The sequence below is a fragment of the Octopus bimaculoides genome, chromosome 24, assembly GCF_046866305.1.
Source record: "Octopus bimaculoides isolate indiv1 chromosome 24, ASM4686630v1, whole genome shotgun sequence".
Classification (NCBI taxonomy): Eukaryota; Metazoa; Mollusca; class Cephalopoda; order Octopoda; family Octopodidae; genus Octopus; species Octopus bimaculoides.
Genome location: NC_142951.1, coordinates 27,646,268 through 27,672,300, shown reverse-complemented (window position 1 = coordinate 27,672,300; position 26,033 = coordinate 27,646,268). Strand labels below are relative to the sequence as shown.

General features: G+C 39.8%; 1 protein-coding gene across 1 annotated transcript in view; it reads right to left on the bottom strand.

Moving 5' to 3' along the window:
- LOC106877440 (RNA polymerase-associated protein CTR9 homolog) overlaps positions 1 to 25,309 on the bottom strand; it is a 38,199-nt gene extending 12,890 nt beyond the window's left edge. The window contains exons 1-14 of the mRNA XM_089340907.1: positions 25,243 to 25,309; positions 19,828 to 19,926; positions 18,326 to 18,565; positions 16,284 to 16,373; positions 14,529 to 14,707; positions 12,564 to 12,759; positions 11,086 to 11,193; positions 6,891 to 7,010; positions 6,038 to 6,154; positions 5,377 to 5,466; positions 4,143 to 4,271; positions 2,614 to 2,797; positions 1,456 to 1,544; positions 637 to 822 (exon numbers count right to left, since the gene is read on the bottom strand). Of these exons, the coding sequence (XP_089197033.1) occupies positions 637 to 822; positions 1,456 to 1,544; positions 2,614 to 2,797; positions 4,143 to 4,271; positions 5,377 to 5,466; positions 6,038 to 6,154; positions 6,891 to 7,010; positions 11,086 to 11,193; positions 12,564 to 12,759; positions 14,529 to 14,707; positions 16,284 to 16,373; positions 18,326 to 18,565; positions 19,828 to 19,926; positions 25,243 to 25,287 (1,872 nt within the window). The 5' untranslated portion in view covers positions 25,288 to 25,309. The remainder of the gene's footprint in view (positions 1 to 636; positions 823 to 1,455; positions 1,545 to 2,613; positions 2,798 to 4,142; positions 4,272 to 5,376; positions 5,467 to 6,037; positions 6,155 to 6,890; positions 7,011 to 11,085; positions 11,194 to 12,563; positions 12,760 to 14,528; positions 14,708 to 16,283; positions 16,374 to 18,325; positions 18,566 to 19,827; positions 19,927 to 25,242) is intronic.
- Positions 25,310 to 26,033: the final 724 nt, after the last annotated feature.

Sequence of the window (26,033 nt, the reverse complement as noted above, 5' to 3'; positions counted from 1 at the left end):
CCTAACATATTCTCCTGTCAGATTCACACACTCATTGCAGCAGTCCTTCAATTTTTCTAAGCCCAGTAAAAGATCTCTGAAAGGTTGGGCCTCCAACCAGGCCTTTTACAATACCCTTAAAGCCAGGAACTTCTCAGCACCTTCTCATATATATATATATATATATATATATATATAGATATATATCAAATTAGTGTACATTTAAACACAAAAGAGGCAACCTTAAACAGGTCGCCTTACATGCTAAAAACAGCAGTCAAAGGTACACTAATTTTATATGGAAATTATGTTGTCTATTGACTATTTATACATGCTAGGTGACTGGTAGAAAAATTTCTGTAATTTTCCTATCCTGTATTATTTTCTATATATAGGAGAGGGTGCTAAAATGTTTCTGGCTTTGGGTAAAAGAAAATACAGGGGGATCATTTAATTATGATTTTAATTAACATATTCTCCTGTCAGATTCACACACTCATTGCAGCAGTCCTTCAGTTTTTCTAAGCCCTGTAAAAGATCTCTGAAAGGTTGGGCCTCCAGCCAGGACTTTTACAATACAATTAAAGCCAGGAACTTTTCAACACCCCTCGTCTATAAGTGACATGGTAATGAATCAATTGGATATAAAGCTCTTACCTTGTCTTTGTCTCTGATTGGCTGATGAAGAGTTTGTAGCCAGACATTGCCAAGAGCAATAAGCGAATAAGAGTCATCTTTGGTGTTAGGTCTCTGGATAATTCGTTCAAACTTCTTCTGCCCAGGGCCCCACTCTTGTTTGGCTAAATGAAGGTTTCCAATTAAAGACCAGGCATCTGGATGATCCTACATAAAAATAGAAATTTACCAAAATGTACAAAAAAAAAAAAAAATATATATAATGCCTAGTGAATGTTTGAAACAATCATTTTATTGTCCGTTAAATAACTATAATATACACACATATATAAATATATACATACATTAGCAGTGCTAATGAGAACACGTAAAAACAACATCTATGCACACACATACATAATTATATATATATATATATTTCGTTTTTGGATTTGGTTTGCAAGTTTTTTTATGTGATTTCGTATGTTGAAGCATATTCTGTTGTGTCTGGGGAGGGTCATTTTCTTATTGTGCCTTAAAATGTAACACTCACCGCCCAAACACAACAGTATATATATATATATATAGTTTTAGGGAAAAGAACCAAGGTTCATGAACTCATCGATGAAAATCCACTGTCACATATAGTAAAATTAATAATTAAAAAGCACAATAAATAAGTATACTATAAAACAAAGTAAATATCATAAGATAATGATAAAAAAACGACTACACGTGTTTCATAAGCCTAAAACTATATATATATATATATATATATATATTTTATACTCTATTTCTTTCATCATCACTTTTAATTCTCAAAGAACAGCAAATTGATAGAATGAATTTCAATGACCTCACCTGGTTTATCTGTAGGGCTTCTTTGAACCAATCAGATGCTTCATAGATTTGTCCCCGATCTCGTGCCATGCAACCTAATCTCAGGTAACCTGAAGAATAAAGTAGGGTGCTTTATTCAAGACGGGGATAAAGAGGGACAAAAAAGGAAGGAAGAGTAAAGAGAGAGGAAACGGAAGGAGAGGGAAAAAGTTAGAAAAGTGATGATGGAAGAAATAGAGAGACACGAGAAAAAAGTGAGAAAGAAATGATGAAAGAATTAAAAAGAAACCAGGAAAAAAAAAGAGAAATAAAACAGAGAAAAATAAAAATGAAGGAAATAAAAAAAAAAAAATGAAAAAATAAAGGCATACCCTGTGCGCACACAAAGATTAAATAAAATTTAATTTGATAAATATATTCTCAGACGAATTCATATTTTAGCGAGTTATTTCTCCCTGCTTATCGTTTATGCATTTGTAACAAAGAAAAAAAAAATTTCAATTCACTCAGGGCGCATGAGTGGCTGTGTGGTAAGTAGCTTGCTTACCAACCACATAGTTCCGGGTTCAGTCCCACTGCGTGGCACCTTGGGCGAGTGTCTTCTACTATAGTCTCTGGCCGACCAAAGCCTTGTGAGTGGATTTGGTAGACGGAAACTGAAAGAAGCCCGTCGTATATATGTGTAAATATATATATATATATATATATATATATATATATATATGTATGTGTGTTTGTGTGTCTGTGTTTGTCTCCTCACCATCGCTTGACAACCGATGCTGGTGTGTTTACGTCCCCGTAACTTAGCGGTTCGGCAAAAGCGACCGATAGAAGAATAAGTACTAGGCTTACAAAGAATAAGTCCTGGGGTCGATTCTCTCGACTAAAGGCGGTGCTCCAGCATGGCTGCAGTCAAATGACTGAAACAAGTAAAAGAGTAAAAAGAATCATCCACCAGTTTTGAAGATAATAACCAAAATTTAATGAATTCGAGCCACCCACCCAATGACTATTTCTGCCAAATTTGGTGAAAATCCGTTCAGCCGTTTTCTAGTAATTTTGCAAACACACAGACAAAGACAAGCGACTGCAATATCCTGCTTTTCGCTTAAGCGCACAGAGTAAAAAAAAAAACATCAAGATAGAATTGTGTGAGAGGTGAAGAGAAATATAGCTTACAATCGACATAGTTAGGATGCTCTCTCAGAATATTCTTGTACAGTTTCTCTGCTTTATCGTACTCGTGGGTTGCTTCGTAGAGTCGCGCCAAGTTGTAGGTTGTGGTTACTGAGATGGCGCTGTAGTATGTCTCATCGTGCTGTGCTTCGTGTCGGGAGCGTTCAAGTGAAGCTTCATAATATTTCTGAAAAGACATCAACGATCAGCAACACTAAACTACATAAACGGCACGTTTTGGAATGTGTGTGTGTGTGTGTGTGCATGTGCTTTTTTTTAAGGGGGGACTCAATGTTACTTTGTGTTCAATCCCACTGCATGGCACCTTGGGTAAATGAATCCAGGTACAGATATGGATGTGTGGTTTAAGTTCATTTTCCATTCAAGTGGTTCTCTGCAGCATCTTAGATAAATGACTTCTACTATAAGCTTAGAAGTAGATTTTGGTAGACGGTAACTGTGTAGACCAGGGGTTTTCAAACGGTGGTCCGCGGACCATAGGGGGTCTGCAAGGACAAGACAGGGGGTCCGTGGACAGCAAATACTTTTTATGGGCAATTTGATTCTATATATGTTTTTAATTGAAATCTTTTAATTGACAATAAACCTATTTTGTTAAATACTGTTAAATAAATAAATGTAAAAATATATGTTATTTTAAGCAAATATTTATGTGTAAATTTCATAAGCGTTTATAAGGTAAAGCCTGAAATATAAAGGGGTCCGCAAGTCAAAAAGTTTGAAAACCCCTGGTGTAGAAGACCAATCATATACATACACATACACACAAAGATGTGTGCATTTGTGTGTGTATATCTTATTTGTGTCAGTCATTAGTCTGTGGCCATGCTGGGGCACCACTAGTGAAAAATCTACACTGGTGAGACAAAAATACCAATAAACGAGTGGACTGCATAAAAATACCATGTGTTAATTCTTCCACGTGAGTTGCAGACATTCCCTTGTCACTGTAAATGCAGTTAACCGGTTGCTATTCCTGCTCAACTAAGAAATCTATAACCAACACAGTTATTGTTTACAAAATGTATGAAGTCAAATACACCCCGCCCCCAAGCATTCTGTATATATTACTCAATGTGGATACATTGTAGAAAGCCACAAAACTGCAATATTTGTCTTGAGACACCACCTCTTATAGGTGTATAGTGCTAAAAAACACAAGTGATTTTTCAGCAGTAGATGGAAAGCATCTAGCAGTGGCAGTGGAATTGTTGAATCTGGATTTCTGCGTCTTTGTGCATCATCATCAGCATGTATCGACTTAGCAACCGTATGCTTAGACAAATTTAGCCTCTAACGATATAGAAAAACAGTGATTAACAGAAACATTGATTCACAAATAGCTGTCAGGCTTGGTAAAAAGTTCATTATTAGTGATGGAAGTAGTGTTAGTTCAAAATAGCATTGTGTACACCTTACTTAATGTGAATTTACAAAATAACAAGAAATCATTGGTGCTGTCACAGTGCTTATCATAGCAAATGAGACGGAAAATTACATAAAATACAAACCTTGGATTCCATGAAATTGCCAATTCTAAAATGTAAGGCAGCCACATTGTTAAGAATCTCGGGTGGCACATCAGCTTGAACTTTATCTTTCAGAATTCTGGTGGCAGTGCCATACGCCGAAAGGGCACCCTGTAAATAAGAAAAGCATAAAATTCTACATCTAAAGGGAATCAATTTCCTATGGGATAACAAGGGAGCTTCTTCATCTATTAGAAATAGCAAATTGGAAAAAAAGGTCTTGGCATGGTTGGCATCAGGAAGGGCATCCAGCTGTAGAAACCAAGACAAACCATACTGGAGGCTGGTACAGCTCTTTGGGTTACCAGTCCCAACCAAACCAGTCAAACCCATGCCAGCATGGAAAACGGACACTAAATGATGATGATGATGATGACAGTGTCTCTCAAACCATTATTGTTACTGCCATTTAATGATTGTTTTTCCATGCTAGCATGGGTTGGATGGTCTGACAGGAGCTGGCAAGCCAGAAGACTGCACCAAGCTCTACTGTCTGCATCGGCATGGTTGCTACAGCTGGATGCCCTTCCTAATGCCACCTACTGGGTTTCCTGCACAAAGGAAAAAGACGAGATGGTCATAACTGGAATGCCTTTAATCATAAGTCCGTTTGATCAGGGATAATTTAAGGCTAAACAGCAACAGTAATCATACAGGTTCCTCAATGCACACAGAATTCAACATTGTGTAGTCACCCTTGCAGCCTAACAAAGCACCTTCATACACTCAATTCACTACATACACAGGCTTGCACGATGTCATCATGTTCCCACTCTTCCCCCCAACTCATCTCTTTCTGTTCTCTTCAATGTACTCTCCTCACTCCCCACTCCACTCACCATATAACAATGTATCACCATGCCCCCACCCCTCACCACTAACATACTACCTGCACTCATCTTGTGTACATACACACACACACACACATCAGCACAAGATGTCACCTCATGCTTCCTTCCTCAACAGTCATACAGCACAAGGTTCTCTCACAAGTCTCCTCTCCCTCCAACACATCACTCCTCTTCCTCCAACACAAGGTTCCATCACATCTCCTCCCAGCAACACATCACTCAGCACAAGGTTCCCTCACAATTCTCCTCTTCCTGCAACACAAGATTCAATCACAACTCCTCCTCTAAAACATAACTCCTCCCACCTACAACCACACAGCACAAGTTTCCTCCTCCTCCTCCTCCTCTTCCGATACTTTACTTACCAAGACATCAGTTTGTTCCAGAATCTGAGCTAATTCAATCCAGGCCTCAACATCCTCCGGGAACTGTTCAGTGACCTTGCGGAGGTGTTGCTGAAATATATCAATGGAAACGTTAGAAAAAAAATCAAGATCCCCCCTTGCTCCGTTCTCACAACAAACACAAAGTCAGAACAGGACAGGCCAAGCTGGAGTCATTGTACTTACTCTTTTACTTGTTTCAGTCATTTGACTGCGGCCATGCTGGAGCACCGCCTTTAGTCGAGCAAATCGACCCCAGGACTTATTCTATCGGTCTCTTTTGCCGAACCGCTAAGTTACGGGGACATAAACACACCAGCATCGGTTGTCAAGCGATGGTGGGGGGACAAACACAGACACACAAACATATACACACACACACACACACACATATATATATATATATATATATACGATGGGCTTCTTTCAGTTTCCATCTACCAAATCCACTCACAAGGCTTTGGTCGGCCCAAGGCTATAATAGAAGACACTTGCCCAAGGTGCCATGCAGTGGGACTGAACCCGAAACCATGTGGTTGGTAAGCAAGCTACTTACCACACAGCCACACTCAGGTAAATTGGTGGGTAAAAAATAAAATAGTAACTATATAGGTTACTATAGAAATCAAAATTGGTTACTTACTTTGGCAGTATCTCTCTTGGCAACATCTTCGGAATTGGCATAAAGAGAGCCTAAAATTTTCATAGTTTCATAGTTTCCAGGTTGAGCTTTTAAGACTTTCTCAAAACACAGGGCGGCCTAGAAGGAATAAAAATTCAACAGAATGAAAAACAAGATACACCATCATCAATTCATGTTGAAACTGGCCAGATTCAGCTTCTCACACATAGCCTACAAGGTTCATTCTACAAGTAAACAATCACATCGTTGAAATCTTGAAGCAGCGAGATAATGCACAATTAATTCAAAACAATTTAAATAAATAAACATCACATTTGACAGAATAATCTGAACGCTAGAGATAAGCTGTGACATGCTGACTCTACTTCAAGTTTGTGTTCAGAGTTCATGTGTCTTTGGAATACTCAGCCACTTATGTTAGTTCAATGAGTTTAGTTGATTGAACAACTAAATACTGTATTTTTCAGTATACAAGTTGGATTATTCAGACAAAAATTTAGTCAAAAAAAGAGTGGGTTGACTTTTACACCAAGATGACTTTGGAAGACTGAAAATTCCAAGTGGAAGATTTGGAAACAGGTTGATGGTATTTGATTGTCTACACGATTTACTATATTGATTTGTATGCCGGAAAATATGGTGGACATTCTTAAAATTGATAAAAAATCTATTTTTTATATTTTTCACCCAGTCAAGATTGGCCTGGAACCAAAGACCAACTGATGAGACAACAACAAAAAAAATAAAGAAATCATTAAAAGTAAAAATAAAATAAACCAAAATAAATTAAAAAACTTAAAAAAAAAAAAAAAAGAACCCTCCGATTCACAGACAGCTAGACTTATGTACTTACATTTTCATTGTCACCACGGTAGATGTACATCTGCCCAAGGCCAAAGAATGGAAGTACAAAGCTGGTGGGTGCAAACTGAGTTGATTGATAGTAATACTGGAAAGCTTGGTCATAATCACCCTAAAATAATAATGAATAATAACACGTAAATGAATGAGGGCTGACAGCCAAAATTAGGGTCTCTTATGTTTTTTGAATAGGAGGAACAAGGTGTGTGTGTGTGTGTTTATGAAATTGTGAAAATTTGGCTGTGTTTCATGTAAGGAGGATTTTATGATCAGACGATTATGCATCACGTCTGACTGAAGAAGGGGAAACAATGTGTAGGGGAAGGGGTTAGTCGAAATTATAGTTTGTTTTAAGGAAACAACGATGGCATTATATATGTATTCTAAGGTGGAGAGCTGGCAGAATTGTCAGCACGCCGGGCGAAATACTTCATGGTATTTCGTTTGTCTTTACGTTCTGAGTTCAAATTCCGCCAAGGTTGATTTTCCTTTCATCCTTTCAGGGTTGATAACTTAAATACCAGTTGCGTAATGGGGTCGATCTAATCGACTGGCCCCCTCCCCAAAAAATTTCGGGCCTTGTGCCTAGAGTAGAAAAGATTATATATGTATTCTTATTTGCTGCACCTGATTGATAATATAAAATGTGGGTGTTAGTAAAACAATCATTTGAGGCTGGGGACATTGAACTCATTCCAATTTTATATGTGGAAGAGAAGGGATGTTATGCACACACATTAAGAAACTTGTTTCGCAGCCACATAGTCTTACTGCATAACATCTTGTCATTAACTATAGCCAAAGCCCTGTGAGTGAATTTGGTAGACATAAACTGGAAGAAGCCTTTGTGTGTGTGCGTGTGTGTAAGTAATCTTAAATTAAAAACCACAAGAATAGCAAATAGCTATTCAGGGTTTCCTCGACGAAATATTTTATTCTGCAATTTATCAAGCTGAAAGCAGTGGAATAAATTATTTCGACCAGGAAACCTTGAGTAGCTATTTGCAAAATTTGTGGTTTTTAATTTAAGACTATCTCTACTCTCTTAACTGATCGAGTGATTTTCGAATTGTTGAAGTATTACCACATAATATCGAAATCGAGTTAAATTCGATGACTGGCACCCATGCCAACATCATCTCCTTCATTGGACACGAAACTCAGCTTGCGAAGACTTATTGGGGCAAGCGAAATCGAAACCGTGATGGCACCTGTGCCCAGCTTCGCCTTTCTGGCACTTGTGCCCGCGGCATGTGTAAGGACTTTCGAGCGAGGTCATTGCCAGTGCCCTTGGACTGGCTCTTGTGCGGGTGGCACATAAAATACACCATTTGGAGCGTGGCCATTGCCAGTACCGCCTGACTGGCCTTCGTGCGGGTGACACGTAAAAGCACCCACTACACTCTCTGAGTGGTTGGCGTTAGGAAGGGCATCCAGCTGTAGAAACTCTGCCAAATCAGATTGGAGCCTGGTGTTGCCATCTGGTTTCACCAGTCCTCAGTCAAATCGTCCAACCCATGCTAGCATGGAAAGCGGACGTTAAACAACGATGATAATGATGATGTATGTGTGTGTGCATGCAGCATTGATATTGTTTTGATATTAGGTGCATGCGTGCAATAACCTTTGTATTGATATTATGTGATGATTGAAAACGAGCATCACCACTAAACAAGCAATGCTGTTTGCTTCCTGTCTTCCACGGTGAGGTATTACTGTTTGGAAACTGGCAGCCTTCTGCCCTCGTTGCTTCATCCCACTAGTTTGTTGTATTCACCTACCCATTCAGCCTGTACTATACAACCCCATTCACCACAACAGTCACTTTTTCACCCATTAGTGTTACTGTATCAGTAACAAATGTCGGCGATCCTTCGATACTAGTCCACCACAACTTCCGGTCGTTGCGCGCACGCATACTGATTACATGATTGTATAGGGCGTTTGTTTTTCAATGACTTGAAAATATGAAAAAACAACATTAAATAGAAACTCAAACCTTCTCCCCCTCAGATGCATACAGTTCTCAAACTTTAAACACATAAACACACTATACGATCATGTAATCAGTATAGGGAGGAGATACGCCACTGTGGAGGTGCGCTTCACAACGGAGGAGGAAACAATAAAGCACTCCACAGAGGCAATAAGGACAGAGGAATGGGTGCTCTTGCCTTTGTACTGCGGCAAACGTGTGGCCAAGGTGCGAGTGAGTAAGGTGCCATCCGAACTGAAACTTTAAACACATAAACACACTATACGATCATGTAATCAGTATAGGGAGGAGATACGCCACTGTGGAGGTGCGCTTCACAACGGAGGAGGAAACAATAAAGCACTCCACAGAGGCAATAAGGACAAAGGAATGGGTGCTCTTGCCTTCGTACTGCGGCAAACGTGTGGCCAAGGTGCGAGTGAGTAAGGTGCCATCCGAACTGAAACTTTAAACACATAAACACACTATACGATCATGTAATCAGTATAGGGAGGAGATACGCCACTGTGGAGGTGCGCTTCACAACGGAGGAGGAAACAATAAAGCACTCCACAGAGGCAATAAGGACAAAGGAATGGGTGCTCTTGCCTTCGTACTGCAGCAAACGTGTGGCCAAGGTGCGAGTGAGTAAGGTGCCATCCGAACTGAAACTTTAAACACATAAACACACTATACGATCATGTAATCAGTATAGGGAGGAGATACGCCACTGTGGAGGTGCGCTTCACAACGGAGGAGGAAACAATAAAGCACTCCACAGAGGCAATAAGGACAAAGGAATGGGTGCTCTTGCCTTCGTACTGCGGCAAACGTGTGGCCAAGGTGCGAGTGAGTAAGGTGCCATCCGAACTGAAACTTTAAACACATAAACACACTATACGATCATGTAATCAGTATAGGGAGGAGATACGCCACTGTGGAGGTGCGCTTCACAACGGAGGAGGAAACAATAAAGCACTCCACAGAGGCAATAAGGACAGAGGAATGGGTGCTCTTGCCTTCGTACTGCGGCAAACGTGTGGCCAAGGTGCGAGTGAGTAAGGTGCCATCCGAACTGAAACTTTAAACACATAAACACACTATACGATCATGTAATCAGTATAGGGAGGAGATACGCCACTGTGGAGGTGCGCTTCACAACGGAGGAGGAAACAATAAAGCACTCCACAGAGGCAATAAGGACAGAGGAATGGGTGCTCTTGCCTTCGTACTGCGGCAAACGTGTGGCCAAGGTGCGAGTGAGTAAGGTGCCATCCGAACTGAAACTTTAAACACATAAACACACTATACGATCATGTAATCAGTATAGGGAGGAGATACGCCACTGTGGAGGTGCGCTTCACAACGGAGGAGGAAACAATAAAGCACTCCACAGAGGCAATAAGGACAGAGGAATGGGTGCTCTTGCCTTCGTACTGCGGCAAACGTGTGGCCAAGGTGCGAGTGAGTAAGGTGCCATCCGAACTGAAACTTTAAACACATAAACACACTATACGATCATGTAATCAGTATAGGGAGGAGATACGCCACTGTGGAGGTGCGCTTCACAACGGAGGAGGAAACAATAAAGCACTCCACAGAGGCAATAAGGACAGAGGAATGGGTGCTCTTGCCTTCGTACTGCGGCAAACGTGTGGCCAAGGTGCGAGTGAGTAAGGTGCCATCCGAACTGAAACTTTAAACACATAAACACACTATACGATCATGTAATCAGTATAGGGAGGAGATACGCCACTGTGGAGGTGCGCTTCACAACGGAGGAGGAAACAATAAAGCACTCCACAGAGGCAATAAGGACAGAGGAATGGGTGCTCTTGCCTTCGTACTGCGGCAAACGTGTGGCCAAGGTGCGAGTGAGTAAGGTGCCATCCGAACTGAAACTTTAAACACATAAACACACTATACGATCATGTAATCAGTATAGGGAGGAGATACGCCACTGTGGAGGTGCGCTTCACAACGGAGGAGGAAACAATAAAGCACTCCACAGAGGCAATAAGGACAGAGGAATGGGTGCTCTTGCCTTCGTACTGCGGCAAACGTGTGGCCAAGGTGCGAGTGAGTAAGGTGCCATCCGAACTGAAACTTTAAACACATAAACACACTATACGATCATGTAATCAGTATGCATGCGCGCAACGACCGGAAGTTGTGGTGGACTAGTATCGAAGGATCGCCACGAATGTCTTACCTGGACATGGAAAGCTCTCGCCAGCTGATAGCAGCTTTCTGCCCTCATTGCTTCATTCTCCGTATTATGGAAGGCATGGAGGGCAAGATGTTGCACTTTCTGATAATCCTGCAAAATAGAACAATGGAAAAAGTAATTTACACTCAATGCAATCAAGGATCTTGTTCTTTGCTCTTCAACCCCCCCCTGTGAAACATAGGTCGTCAACATCTGTTCTCTTCTAGCCCTTCTGTCTTGCGAGTCATAGGCCATCAACATATGCCTGGCAAATCTTCTCCAACTCATGCAATTCCTTTTAACATCTAGTTCTCATCATCATCATCATCATCATTGTCGTTTAATGTCCACTTTCCATGTTAGCATGGGTTGGACGATTTGACTGAGGACTGGTGAAACCGGATGGCTGCACCAGGCCCCAATCTGATCTGGCTGCGTTTCTACAGCTGGATGCCCTTCCTAACGCCAACCACTCTGAGAGTGTAGTGGGTGCTTTTACGTGCCACCGGCACGAAGGCCAGTCAGGCAGTACTGGCAACGGCCACGCTCAAAATGGTGTATTTTATGTGCCACCCGCACAAGAGCCAGTCCAGGGGCACTGGCACATTTTTTATTTCTTCTTCCTGTTAAAATTTATCAGTCATCAGCAGGGCAGGGCATCCAGCTGACAGCAAAGATAAATTAACGAGCTACTCCATACATATCCCACTTTATGCACCTGTATGCATTCCAAATTTTAGAATTGGTACACTGTATTTCAGCATGTATTAAGAGTTGATTAAAAGAGATGGGATCAGGTGGGGCAGTTACTTGTAAAACAGAGCCTCAAAAATGCCTGTCTAACCCATACAAGCATGGAAAAGAAGGCAAAGTTATGATGATGAGTTAACAAGGGAGTCTATGTGGTTACTCAATATGTTAGAAAGAGCAGCCAAATTTGCCTCAAATTGTACCTTACCATCTTAAAAAATTGGAAACATTGTACACTATAGACATAGCTGTGTGGTAAGAAGCTTGCTTCCCAACCACATGGTTCCAGGTTCAGTCTCACTGTGTGGCACTTTGGGCAAGTGTCTTTTACAATAGCCTCGGTTCGACCAAAGCCTTGTGAGTGGATTTTGTAGAAGGAAACTCAAAGAAGCCCATGGTGTGTGTGTGTGTTCCACCATCGCTTGACCACTGGTGTTGGTGTGTTTACATCCCCGTAACTTAGCAGTTCTGTAAAAGATACTGATAGAATAAGTACTAGGCTTTAAAAAAAAAAAGTCCTGGGGGTCGATTTGTTTGTCTAAACCCTTCAAAACGGTGTTCCCACATGGCCACAGTCAAATGACTGAAACAAGCAGAAGATAAAAGATATGCCCGAAAAACCAAGATGGTAACAGTTGGAATGTCGCTTGGATTAGAGTTGAGCCAAAGCAGAAGAGCAACAAACGATATTTAGTGTATTTGGAAAGAAACAGCAGATAGGTGGGACTTACCTTTTTATAAAAGAAATGGTTAGCCAAATGGTTTAAAACCATTGGATTGGTTGAGTCAATTGTGTAAGCTTTTGACAATAACTGCACTCCTGTTTTAATTGAATCTTGAGTTTTAGCATTCATTTTGAGGATAGCAAGTCCAACTAAGGCACCGACACACTGGGGGTCGAGGAAAAGGGCACGCTCAAAGGCCATCCTAAATGCAAAGAGATCAATAAATAGAAACAAGGATTTCTAAAATTGTTTAAAAAATCCATAGAATTAATCATTTATTTAGAAATTTTTAGAACACATTTTATAGGCTCAGGTGTAGCTGTGTGGTAAGAAGTTCGCAGGCAGCGAGCTGGCAGAATTGTTAGCACGCCGAGGTCGACTTTGCCTTTCATCCTTTCGGGGTTGATAAATCAAGTACCAGTTACACACTGGGATTGATGTAATCGACTTAATCCGCTTGTCTGTCCCCTCTGTGTGTAGCCCCTTGTGGGCAATAAAGAAATTAGAAGTTTGCTTTCCTTAAGATTTGGTTCTGGGTTCAGTCCCACCATGTATACTATATAGCCCAGCGCTGACCAAAGCCTTGTGAGTGGCTACGGTAGACGGAAACATCATCATCGTTTAACGTCCGCTTTCCATGCTAGCATGGGTTGGACGATTTGACTGAGGACTGGTGAAACCGGATGGCAACACCAGGCTCCAATCTGATTTGGCAACTAAAAAATGTGACCTGTGTTTAGAAGAATTTTATCAAATTTTTACATCCAAGGGTAATGGAATAAATTCTAAACAAGAACAAGCTTTGAGATGCTTGCACATGAGGAAATTCACATTTGCCCAGTATAAATGAATAATAAACATTTAAACAATAAACCTGAATTGAAGATAGTTCGCGTCTAACTTAATGAACAACTCTACATCATACAACGCAGAGTAAATAAATGAAAAACTTTAAACAGTTAAATTGAAGGATATTAAAGACCCTGAAGAAACTGCACTGTAGGGCTGCAATTGCAGTTGAAACCTGTGTAGGTCTTCAAAGTCACTGCCACCAATATTCTTTGTAAATGTATAATAATAATACGTCCTCTACAAAAAGTATTGAGTAATCCTTCAGTTTAATGTAAAATTGTTTTTATTATAATTCAATATAAAAACAAACATACACAGATATATATATGCAGTCATAGATTTATACCCAAATTTGGTAAAATATTGTATGTTATCAAACGTAGCAAAATTCTCAGATGTGAGTTTTTGTATGTACATCAATTTAAATAAGAGCTAAAAGATGATCCATAATAGAGTTTTTACAATGGATCATCTTTTAGCTCTTATTTAAATTGATATATATATATATTGAAACAGGTAATGTCAAAATGATGGAGGGAGTGAGCTTATGTCTATACAAACATTTGATCACTACAAACAAATCATTTGTGTGGTTGTTTGGTAAGAAATTGTCGAACCCTCATACGTCATCTAACGAAGGGAGAGTCCATTATTATTATCATTATATTGAGACATGAATTAAGAGCAGTTATAGTGTTATAAACATTCAGCACACATACTGAATGTAAGTGATTTGTTTGTTTGTTTGTTGATAGGCTGCGATTTAGCATGGTGGCGGCGGGGGACTCCCTCAAAGTACCAGGTGCTAAAACACCTGAACAAATATGAGAAGTCTCCAAGCAGTTTCTATCTACCAAATTCCTCCGATAATAGACTCCGACGAGCCTGAGGATAAGGTAGAAGAGACTTGGCTATGGTGCTGTGCAATGAGATTGAACATGAAGCCTTGTGGTTGCGAAGACAACCTCTAAACCACATAACCATGCTGTGGTGAGAAAGGAAAATATTCAACTGAACGAATCCCAACAGTATTTGAATTGAATGATCCTTACCAAAGTCAAATTCTCCCGTAAAAGAATAAAATAAAAAACAAACAAAGAAAAGAAAAACTAGACTTACTTTGCCTTTTCAAGCTTGCCAAGTTTTACAAAGCAATGTCCCATACCCAGTCTCACAGAAGCGGGGCAACTGGGGTTGGTTCTTAGGGCTTTTTTGTAGTAGGCAAGAGCTCCACGGTAGTCTTTCTTGTTGAAAGCAATACACCCTTTACCGAGGAGAGACGGAATGTTGTTGCTTGACTAGAAAAGAAGAGGAGTGGAATAACAGTTTACATTTGGACTGATATGAAGATGAAAATGAGTACAACTGTTTCTAAGTTTAGAGGAATGTCTACCATCACCACCACTACAGCAGTTTGTTGTAGTAGTGGTAGAGGCATAGTGGCTTAGGGGTTAAGGTGTTGGGTTTATGATCCCAGTGTTATGGGTTTGCTTCCTGAACTGGGGGGGGGTGCTTTGTTTTACTTAAGCAAGGCACCTTGTCACTCAGGTGGATACACATGAGATATGGTGTCTGTGTGCACGAGTTAAGATGTGATGTCTGTCTGCATGAGTTAGGATGTGACATCTGCCTGTGCGAGTTGAGATGTGACATCTGTGTGCGCGAGTTGAGATGTGACGTCTGTGTGCGCGAGTTGAGCTGTGACGTCTGTCTGCAAGAGTTAAGATGTGACGGTCTGTGTGCAAGAGTTCAGATGTGACGGTCTGTGTGCAAGAGTTCAGATGTGATGTCTGTCTGTGTGAGTTAAGATGTGACGGTCTGTGTGCAAGAGTTAAGATGTGACGGTGTGCGTGCGAGAGTTAAGATGTGACGGTCTGTGTGCGAGAGTTAAGATGTGACGGTGTGTGTGCGAGAGTTAAGATGTGATGTCTGTGTGCGCAAGAGTTAAGATGTGGCGGTGTGTGTGCGAGAGTTAAGATGTGATGTCTGTCTGTGCGAGTTGAGATGTGACGGTCTGTGTGCAAGAGTTCAGATGTGATGTCTGTCTGTGTGAGTTAAGATGTGACGGTCTGTGTGCGAGAGTTAAGATGTGACGGTGTGCGTGCGAGAGTTAAGATGTGACGGTCTGTGTGCGCAAGAGTTAAGATGTGACGGTGTGTGTGCGAGAGTTAAGATGTGATGTCTGTCTGTGCGAGTTGAGATGTGATGTCTGTCTGCGCGAGTTAAGATGTGATGTCTGTCTGCACGAGTTAAGATGTGATGTCTGTCTGCGTGAGTTAAGATGTGATTTATGTCAGTGTGAGTTAATGGTTGCCAAGCACATCTTTGCCAATCAGCTGAATAGTCCACATTTTTGATATGTGGTCTTCGGGGATTCGTGTGTTAATCTGATGGGGGTGATGCTTGTTAACTGAACATAGAAGTCTGTTGCTTCACTCACAAGTAGTGACAAAAATATCTCTACCTATGCGTGTATGTTGGTAAGTAGATAAACCAGATGATCCATACTTTTTGGGATGTGGTCTAGAACATTTTGCTTATTTGAACCTGATGAGATGATACCACTTAAGTAAATCTAGCCATGTTGCAACAAGCAGTGGTTGAAGAGTGTGTGTGTGTGCGTGCATGCGCACATGCATGTGGTGTTAGTGGTTGTAGCATGTTGCTGAATGAATCTTTGCCAATCAACTGGATGGCTCTGATTTCTTAGGATATCATCTCAGGTGTTTGTTTCATTTGTTTGAACTTGATGGAGTTAAGTGAACCTAGAGGTCTGGTTTTCTTCCCCCATCACCACCACTAGAAACACAAGTAAATGCGATGAGAGTGAATGAGAACGTGGAAAGGAAAGAGATACACAGACACACCACTCACCTGGTTAAGTACAAAGTTAAACTGAGCATCAGCCTGCTCCATCTTATCACCTTCCAGCAAACAGAAATACGCTCGACCCAAAAGATGGTTCTAGAAAATTAAAGAAAAAAACAGCAAGTCAGTCATACTAAATACTTTCTCATCATTATAATAATCATTTTCATTTTTTTTTAATACTTCTATTTTCTTTTCATGCTAACATAGGTGGAACAAGTCTACAGCATCTAGTGGAAATGTTTTGATTTCATGTAACGTATGCGAGGACTAGGTTTTTGTTCTTGATGTTTTTTTATCCTTTATTGATAAGCAGTAAAGGACCACATCCATAGCCTTCACCCCCCACCCCCCCCCACCCAATGTCATTCCAAAATTATTCAATCACATTATCAAAATTTTAAAAGCTATGAGATAATGTATGATTAATCAAAAAAACAGTGTAATTAAATAAGCATTATATTTTACAGAGTGATCCAAGTACTAAAGGGTTCGAGCAGTCCTACTAAAAGGGAACCATGAATATTATTAGAAGACTGCCAAAGGAGCCTGCAAACCTAACCACCACTTCAGCAGGGAAATAGTCTTAAGATGGTAAAAGGGTAAACGGTCTTAAGATGGTAAAAGGGTAAATGGTCTTAAGATGGTAAAAGGGTAAACGGTCTTAAGATGGTAAAAGGGTAAACGGTCTTAAGATGGTAAAAGGGTAAATGGTCTTAAGATGGTAAAAGGGTAAACGGTCTTAAGATGGTAAAAGGGTAAACGGTCTTAAGATGGTAAAAGGGTAAACGGTCTTAAGATGGTAAAAGGGTAAATGGTCTTAAGATGGTAAAAGGGTAAATGGTCTTAAGATGGTAAAAGGGTAAATGGTCTTAAGATGGTAAAAGGGTAAATGGTCTTAAGATGGTAAAAGGGTAAATGATCTTAAGATGGTAAAAGGGCAAATGGTCTTAAGATGGTAAAAGGGTAAATGGTCTTAAGATGGTAAAAGGGTAAATGGTCTTAAGATGGTAAAAGGGTAAATGGTCTTAAGATGGTAAAAGGGTAAATGGTCTTAAGATGGTAAAAGGGTAAATGGTCTTAAGATGTTTACTGAGGTATCGTCTACACTAAACTGAAAGATAAATAATCGCAGATAGTCATTGGTGGATTATCTTAGACCCGTGGACTAAACAACAACATGTATGTTAAAGGTTAGGGGTTGTGTTGTAGCCCCTAAGCAACAACACCAACAAAGTGGTGGTCCTGTTTGTAGCAACCACAGGACCACCACACATCAGCCAGAGACAGAAGTACTGAATCATCGTCATTTTAACGTCCACTTTTTCCATGCTTGCATGGGTCGGTTGGAGTTTGGGGCAGATTTTCTATGGCTGGATGCCCTTCCTGTCATCAACCCTTGCCTGTTTCCGAGCAATGTAACATTGCAGCCAGACATGTCCCCACAGAATACTGGAAACGACACTAGTTGTATGACAGTGACAAATCATTTACATCTACCATGCAATGTCAAAGCAAGGGGACACAGACACACACTCTTTTACTCGTTTCAGTCATTTGACTGTGGCCATGCTGGAGCACTGCCTTTAGTCAAGCAAATCGACCCTAGGACTTATTCTTTGGAAGCCTAGTACTTATTCTATCGGTCTCTTTTGCCAAACCGCTAAGTTACGGGGACGTAAACACACCAGCATCGGTTGTCAAGCGATGTTGGGGGGGGGGGACTAACACAGACACACAAACATATACACACACATACATATACATATACGACGGGCTTCTTTCAGTTTCTGCCTACCAAATCCACTCACAAGGCTTTGGTCGGCCCGAGACTATAGTAGAAGACACTTGCCCAAGGTGCCACTCAGTGGGACTGAACCCAGAACCATGTGGTTGGTAAGCAAGCTACTTACCACACAGCCACTCCTACGCGTAACAATAGATATTTGGGTTGCACCTAGTCATTTAGCTAACTACCTGGCCATGCTATATATCTCCAAATCAGAGCTTACCTGAAACTAAATGACAGCAACAATGAATAAACTTACCTGATCGTACATGATGACTTTGTCAGCAGTGGTGTACAAGAGGGTGGCCTGGGTGAACAGGTCCCTCTTTTTCTCTTTGTTCTTCTCCTTATGTGCCTGCTGCACATAGTACGCAGCAAGGGTGTCCAGTGCTCGCATCTGGTCTTTTTCATAATTTGGATAGTCATAACTGGCATCGGCACGAGAAGCTTCAAGTATCTTGACAAAGTCTTCGATAAAACCTTGTTTGTAATATTCCAGCTATAACAAAAAAAAATTCAATATCAAAAGTTTATAGTAAGCAAAACAAAGCTTTTGAATAACAGCAGTGTGCATTCATTTTCTTTTTCTCTTTATTCGACATGAGTTTTTGATTTGACAAGTTTGCAAATCTTAACATTTACCAATTACCAAAAATATGGCTTTGACATTTATTTAGTTTCCCTTTTCTGAAATAAAGCATTTTGCTTATTTATCTTTTCTTCTGCATTGGATTAGGTCTAACAGGTTTATTAATTTCAACATTTGCCTCAGCTATGGAAAATTGCATAACTAAATACAGCAAAGTAATTTCTCAATGTTTCTTCCACTCCACACTCCCTTATAATTATTTTTACTAATAATATTAATAATGATAATAGGGAGTTATGCCAGCAATATGAAATACTGACAGAAAAGAAGTGCCATACACCAGAAAATGTCTCAGAGAACAAAGAAGTGACCATACATGACAACCACACAGAGGTCAAGATTAACTGGCCAGATATTGTTGCCAAGACCTATCTGGAAAGAAAATATCTTCTAATCAAATATCTCTCTCTAAAAGAAATGGATAATTATCCAAATAATAAAGATCTGGAAATAGAGGTAACCACAATGACAACGATATTTTACTAAATTCATCATTATTTTCAAAAGTAGCTGATCTAATTTTATCAACCTTTCCATCACTATATTTCTGCTGAAATGTAATCCCTTTATTCATTCATTTGTTTCAGTCATTATTAGACTGTGGCCATGCTGGAGTACCGACTTAAAGGGTATTTAGTCCAAGAAACTGACCCCAGGACTTATATTTTGTAAGCCTAGTATTTATTCTTTGGATTTCTTTTGCTGAACCGCTAAGTTACGAGGACATAAACACAGACACAAATATATATATATACACATGACAGGCTTCTTTCAGTTTCTGTCTACCAAGTCCACTCTCAAAGCTTTGGTCAGCCTAAGGTCATAGTAAAGGACACTTGCCCAACATGCTACACAGTGGGACCAAACCTTGAACCATGTGGTTAGGAAGCAAGCTTCTTACCATACAGCCATGCCTGTTTCAATTAATTATTACAATAATTAAGAATTTAGTAAAATAATTGTCATTACACTGGTGCTTGGAACTTAGATTAATATGAAATTTTGAAGTAAGATTTTAATTTAGACCCCTTTAAAAACATGAGGTTTGTGTCCCAGAACCAGTGGAGGTCTGAGGTGGGTTAGTAAGAAAAAAGGTTAAACAATATACTTACAGCTAAATTGACCCAAATGTTTAATGGGGCAATTTCTTGTCGAAGAATATTCAATACTTCTTCACCATCAGGCAACTGGTCAAGATCCAACTCAATCACCTAAAAAAACAGAGAAAAATATGTCATCAGGCTTCTTAACTCCACAATTATGGGAATGGGTTTTTTTTGCATGACGTAAATGAAAGTTCCTTTCTGTTAGCCCCGTTTTGATATGTGATGTCAAAATAGAGGCTTTCAGAGGCTTAGCTGAGAGCAGACACATCTTGTCACACACACACATAAAAAAATGCAATGAACTAGTGATTGGTTCATAGTAAAGAAGGCACTTGGCCAAGGTGTCAAGGGACCAAACCCGAAATCATGTCTTTTTTGCCAAACCTCTAAGTTATGGGGATGTAAATACACCAACACTGGTTGTCAAGTGGTGTGGGGGGGGGGGGAAACACAGACACACACACACATATATATGTATATATACGATAGGATTCTTTCAGTTTCCATCTGCCAAATCCACTCAAGGCTTTGGTCGACCCAAGGCTATAGTAGAAGACACTTGCCCAATTTGCCACACAGTGGGACTGCACCCGGAACCATGTGGTTGGGAAGTAACTTTGTAATTAAACAGCTATGCCTGCACCTACACACACATACACACACACACACACACACATATATATATATATATATACACACACACACACACACACACACAGTTGTTTGGTTCTCTGTTGATCAATGCCTTCTGAGTAGAAATTGGTAGATATAAGCCATGCAGAGTCCAGTGAAAAAACAGTGTGTTCCTTAATGCCAGAAGATAACTTATCCATTTGATAAATATAGATCGATAATATAAATACTGGGCTAATATGACTTAAAAACCTCCGAAGCAGTTCAATGGCTGAAGCCAGTAATAGATTTAAGGGATTGTACTTAGAATATTCTGCAATTTATTATGAAAGGGCCCATTCATAATGCTTGCTTTTGTTGGAGGTATTTATTAGTTAAAGCACAAAAATGTTTTAGAAGAAAATGATACCTGATGCTGAATCAATCTGCCTCAGCCATCTTCTCAATATAGAAAGATATTAATGTAGCCTCTTTGCTTTCTGGCATTTATATATTTGGTTGTCTGTCACTACACCCTCAATATTGTCTTGGAAAGTAAGTCAGAGTTAATAAGATACGGAAAACCAGATGAATGACAGGTTTCTGGAATTTGGATAATTAACAAGAAATAATAAAATAAATACAAGTAGACACATTAATAGGCAACCCTGCAACCGTTAGCATTTAAACTGGCCATGTATGACCCAAACATTCTAACTGTTTTATATTCAAACTGTCAAGATATGGTCTCATATACCTATCCTACAATGTCATTCAAAACATAAACAATCACACCATCAAAACCCCAGAGCTACAAGATACTGCATGATTAATTGAAAACAATGTGAATACATATGGAGGCAGAGAGTTGCATACAGAAGTGCCGATCACAAAGTAAATGGAGCTTGTGGAAGAGAGAGACCCATCTGCTTCCAATGTGGTGGTTTGGTTGCTATTGTATTTTGTAAGTATTACTAGATACGACATCGAGTTAAATTCGATGACTGGCATCCATGCCAACGTTGTCTCCCTCATTGGACACAAAACTCAGCTTGCGAAGACTTATTGGGGCAAGCGAAAGCGAAATTGTGATGGCACCTGTGCCCAGCGTCGCCTTTCTAGCACTTGTGCCCAGCGTTGCCTTTCTGGCACTTGTGCCCACGGCATGTATAAGGACTTTCGAGCGAGATCGTTGCCAGTGCCCCTGGACTGGCTCTTGTGCAGGTGGCACATGAAATACACCATTTTGAGCGTGGTCGTTGCCAGTACCGCCTGACTGGCTTTTGTGCCGGTGGCACGTAAAAGCACCCTCTACACTCTCAGAGTGGTTGGCGTTAGGAAGGGCATCCAGCTGTAGAAACTCTGCCAAATCAGATTGGTGCCTGGTGTAGCCATCTGGTTTCACCAGTCCTCAGTCAAATCGTCCAACCCATGCTAGCATGGAAAGCGGACGTTAAACGACAACGATGATGATGATGATCAGTTTAGATCATTTGTTTCCAATTGTGTTTCACCATTGAGGTTGTCTGGAACTTCTGTGTCAAATGTTGTGGTTAAGCATTCAATTGCACTTGGGACATACAACGCAGTGGTTCCAAATAACCACAGTGGTGAAACATACATAGGAAACAAATTATATAAACTTGTGTTTATCATAATATATACATATATAATAAGATTTAAGGTGAAAGAGTACAGAAATCTTGTTTGTGTAGATAAAGATTATTTAATCCATTACAATGTCGGCAGGTTTTGCTTAGCTAATCATGACTCAATGTTATGAAATCATGAGTTTTGATTTAATCTTGCGTAGAAGCAAGTATGATAGTTTGTTTATATATATATATATATATATATATCATCATCATCATCATTATCATCGTTTAATGTCCGCTTTCCATGCTAGCATGGGTTGGACGATTTGACTGAGGACTGGTGAACCAGATGGCTACACCAGGCTCTCATATATATATATATATATATATATATACACACACACACACACAGGTGCAAGCATGGCTGTGGTAAGAAGCTTGATTCCCAACCACATGGTTCCGGGTTCAGTCCCTCTGCGTGGGACCTTGGGCAAGTGTCTCCTATTATAGTTACCGGCCGACCAAAGCCTTGTGAGTGGATTTGGTAGATGGAAACTGAGAGAAACCCTTTGTACATTTACCTAGTATCAGTGTGTGTATCGTAGTGTCAGTGTTTGCCCCCCACCACCACTTGACAACCAGTGCTGGCATGTTTATGCCAACTTTCTGTGGGCTATCTACTGACATTCTAGACTCATTTTGGACCAATACAACAAAACCAGTAGAAAACATGAGGGGGAAACCCACCAACTCAGCTCAATAGTCACCAATGGCCTAGAAAAACTGAAACAGCGAATTAGGGACAAGGAATTAGTGTGCCTTCCTACGAACAAGTTTAGAAGAATGTCAGTAGATAGCTCACAGAACTATGTCCAGACCATGCAACATCATACTGGTAGCATGAGAGGGGTTACATCACAGGAACATGAAAAAGTAGAAAAAAACTTCTCAATGCACAAATGGGAATGTGGTGCAACATTCTCCTCCAACCCCAAAAAAACAGCACAAAATTTCCAAGTATTCAACAGTGATGCTCCTATGGTGTATGGGTTACAGAAGGACCATAAACCCTATTATGGGGCCTCAAACCAGGTCAGTTTGTGGGGCGAATATCTCCAGCAACTCTAGGCTATCAAACTTCCTCTCGCAGGTGTTACAACCACTTATTAATACTGGTGTTTCAGCTAAAAATGGTTCTTTGGATTCACTTGTGCCAGCCACATTTTTTGGAAATGATCCGTTATTGATTTTCATTTCAATTGCTGCTAGGCAAAAACAGAATTTCAAACTTTATTTCATGCTTGAAAACAGAGACATTGCAAACGAATGGTGTCAGCTATGACAACAGAATAATTCTATTTTTACAGTGAACTATTTTTTTAATATTTATGTAATAATGTCAAGCACAAATCATGAAAACATGTCTAATCGGTACTACTTTAGTGTACGGTATACAGTAGTATCCATAAGTCTATGTAGTGAAATGATCTGATCCAGGCTAAGTTTAGGATTAGAATTAGGACTAGTCCGCCCTCTAAAATAGTGGTTCTCAACCAGGGTCCATATAAGATTTTGGGGGAATCCACAATAGTATTATAAGGGCCCCTGAAAAAATGTTGATTTAGATGTATGCATTGGTATGTTGTATTACAAGAAACAGATAGGTTCTAAGTTAATGTGAAAACCAAAATAGGAATTTTAAACATCGAATAGCTATGGGGGCCACCAGAATAAAATAGCAATGAAAGGGGTCCATAGATAAAATATTGGTTGAGAACCCTTGCTCTAGACCAGGAAATCTCACGCCTTCCCCACGTTAACCTTCTCCCATGACCAGCAACTTGTCAGAATTGAAACTGAACATTAAACGCATTAATTTCACCTAGTTTTCTCTGATAATCCAAAGGAAATAGCTTTATCTACTGGCCTTCCCTCCTCTAAATAATAACGATAATAATCGTTTCTAATATAGGGGCATAAAGCCGGAAATTTGGGAGGTTGGTGTTAATCGATCCCAGTACTTGAGTGGTACTTTATCACCCCGGAGAGACGAAAGGCACAGTTGACCGCGTTGGGAGTTGAACTCGCAACGTAAAGGGTTGTGACTAAATGCCGCACAGCATTTTGTTTGGCGCTGCAAACGATTCTGCCAAATTCACCACCCTGTTCAATGGTTTCTTATATAGATAAAAAGGACAGAATTCTATGTCGGGTGGGAGTACATCGATGAATTTCAACTGGTAGTTACGTTATGGTTCTCTTGAAGAATGAAAGACAATGTCGATGTCGGCTGGATTTGAAGCGAAAACGTAAAGGGGAAAATGTTTACATCTACAGCGCCATTAGAGATAACAAAAACACACAAAAAAAGTGGATTGTGTATGTGTGAGCGTGCGCGCACTATTGCACCAGTTTAAATACAAATGCAAGAGTTTTAGAAAGTTAATTCCAATCCTTAAACATGAAATTAACAGTAAACATGAAAGATAATTAGGAATATTGGTTGAATTGAAAGAAACTAGACTTCCGCTGGTGCAATCTAAGTATAAATGTACATGTTTGGCAAGTGAAGTGTGTTGGGACACGCAATCTCAGATAAGTTCACCTGTCAAGCCTACGTATTTCATTATCGACATTTTAAATACAATGTTATATTTACTTTATTATTTTGTTTTAATGGGAACAATACATACAACTAACTAGTCATGGAAAGTACGTTCATGAATCTAATTTCACACACGTGTAATAGCGTCAGTAACCAGGTTGTAGATGTGAGATAAAAGGGCAATTGATATATATTTTAATAAATATTACCAAGATTATTACAGGTGAAAGTGAATAGGAAGAATTTGATATTTTCGTCTACACAACTCAAATTACGAACTATACAATCATTTTATGCATAAATACACAAGAACAGATACACATATATTGCCATAGATGTATTTATTTACATATATATAAACATATATAGAATATGTATGTCTGTGGAACTAGATATAGGCCATGTGGTTTAAGAAGGAGAGGAATACAGATTTACTAGTCGAGTTTTTAAAACATCGCATCCCAAAAAAAAGGAAGGAAGAGGTGGTTAATGACCCTCATCTTGGTAAAAAAAAAAAGACGACATGTTGAGTTATAAAAGTCTCATTGAAAATATCAATTAGATAGTGATAATTATTTTGACCAAACAATAACAGAAATGGGTCCTTACCTCGTCCGTATCACGGAGAGGAATCTCGATAGATCCGGCCGACATGCTTAATGATCGGACAATGAATACTATTGAGCTCTTCACGCTAGGAAGACGAGAAAATAGAAACGGTCACGTGACGTATCTGATAGACCTCTGTGTGTGTGTGTGTGTGTGTGTGTGTGTGTCTGTGCGTTGGCTTGTCTGTCTGCGTTACGTTTAGTGTATGTGTGTGTTGGCTTGTTTATGTGCGTTACGCTTAGTGTGTATATATATATGTGTGTATGTGTGTGTGTGGTTGTTTATGTGCGTTAAGTTTAGTGTATATATACGTGTGAGTGTGTGTGTGTGGTTGTTTATGTGCGTTACGTTTAGTGTATATATATATATATATATATATATATATATATATATATATATGTGTGTGTGTGTGTGTGTGGTTGTTTATGTGGGATATATTTAGTGTGAGTACGTGTGTTTGTGTCGTAGTTTTAATCCCAGGGCAGCCATAAGCCAGCGGATCTATGATCTGTGAGCTTCTCCATTTTTATGTCAAACAATTACTTGGGATTTGAGAAAAAAAATTTGACTGCTATTTCTAGTACGTCGAGTGACCGCTTATACTCTGGGCTATGGAACTCTTCACTTACGGGCACAGATTTCAGTGACTGCTGTCGAAGTCACTAAAAATTTTTTTTAAAAACCCCTTAAAATGATGGAATTGAAGGATATATATTTTTTTCTAATTTCTCAATTTCACAAATAGTTTACCTTACAACTATATTTAAGTTACGGGACGTAAACACACCAAC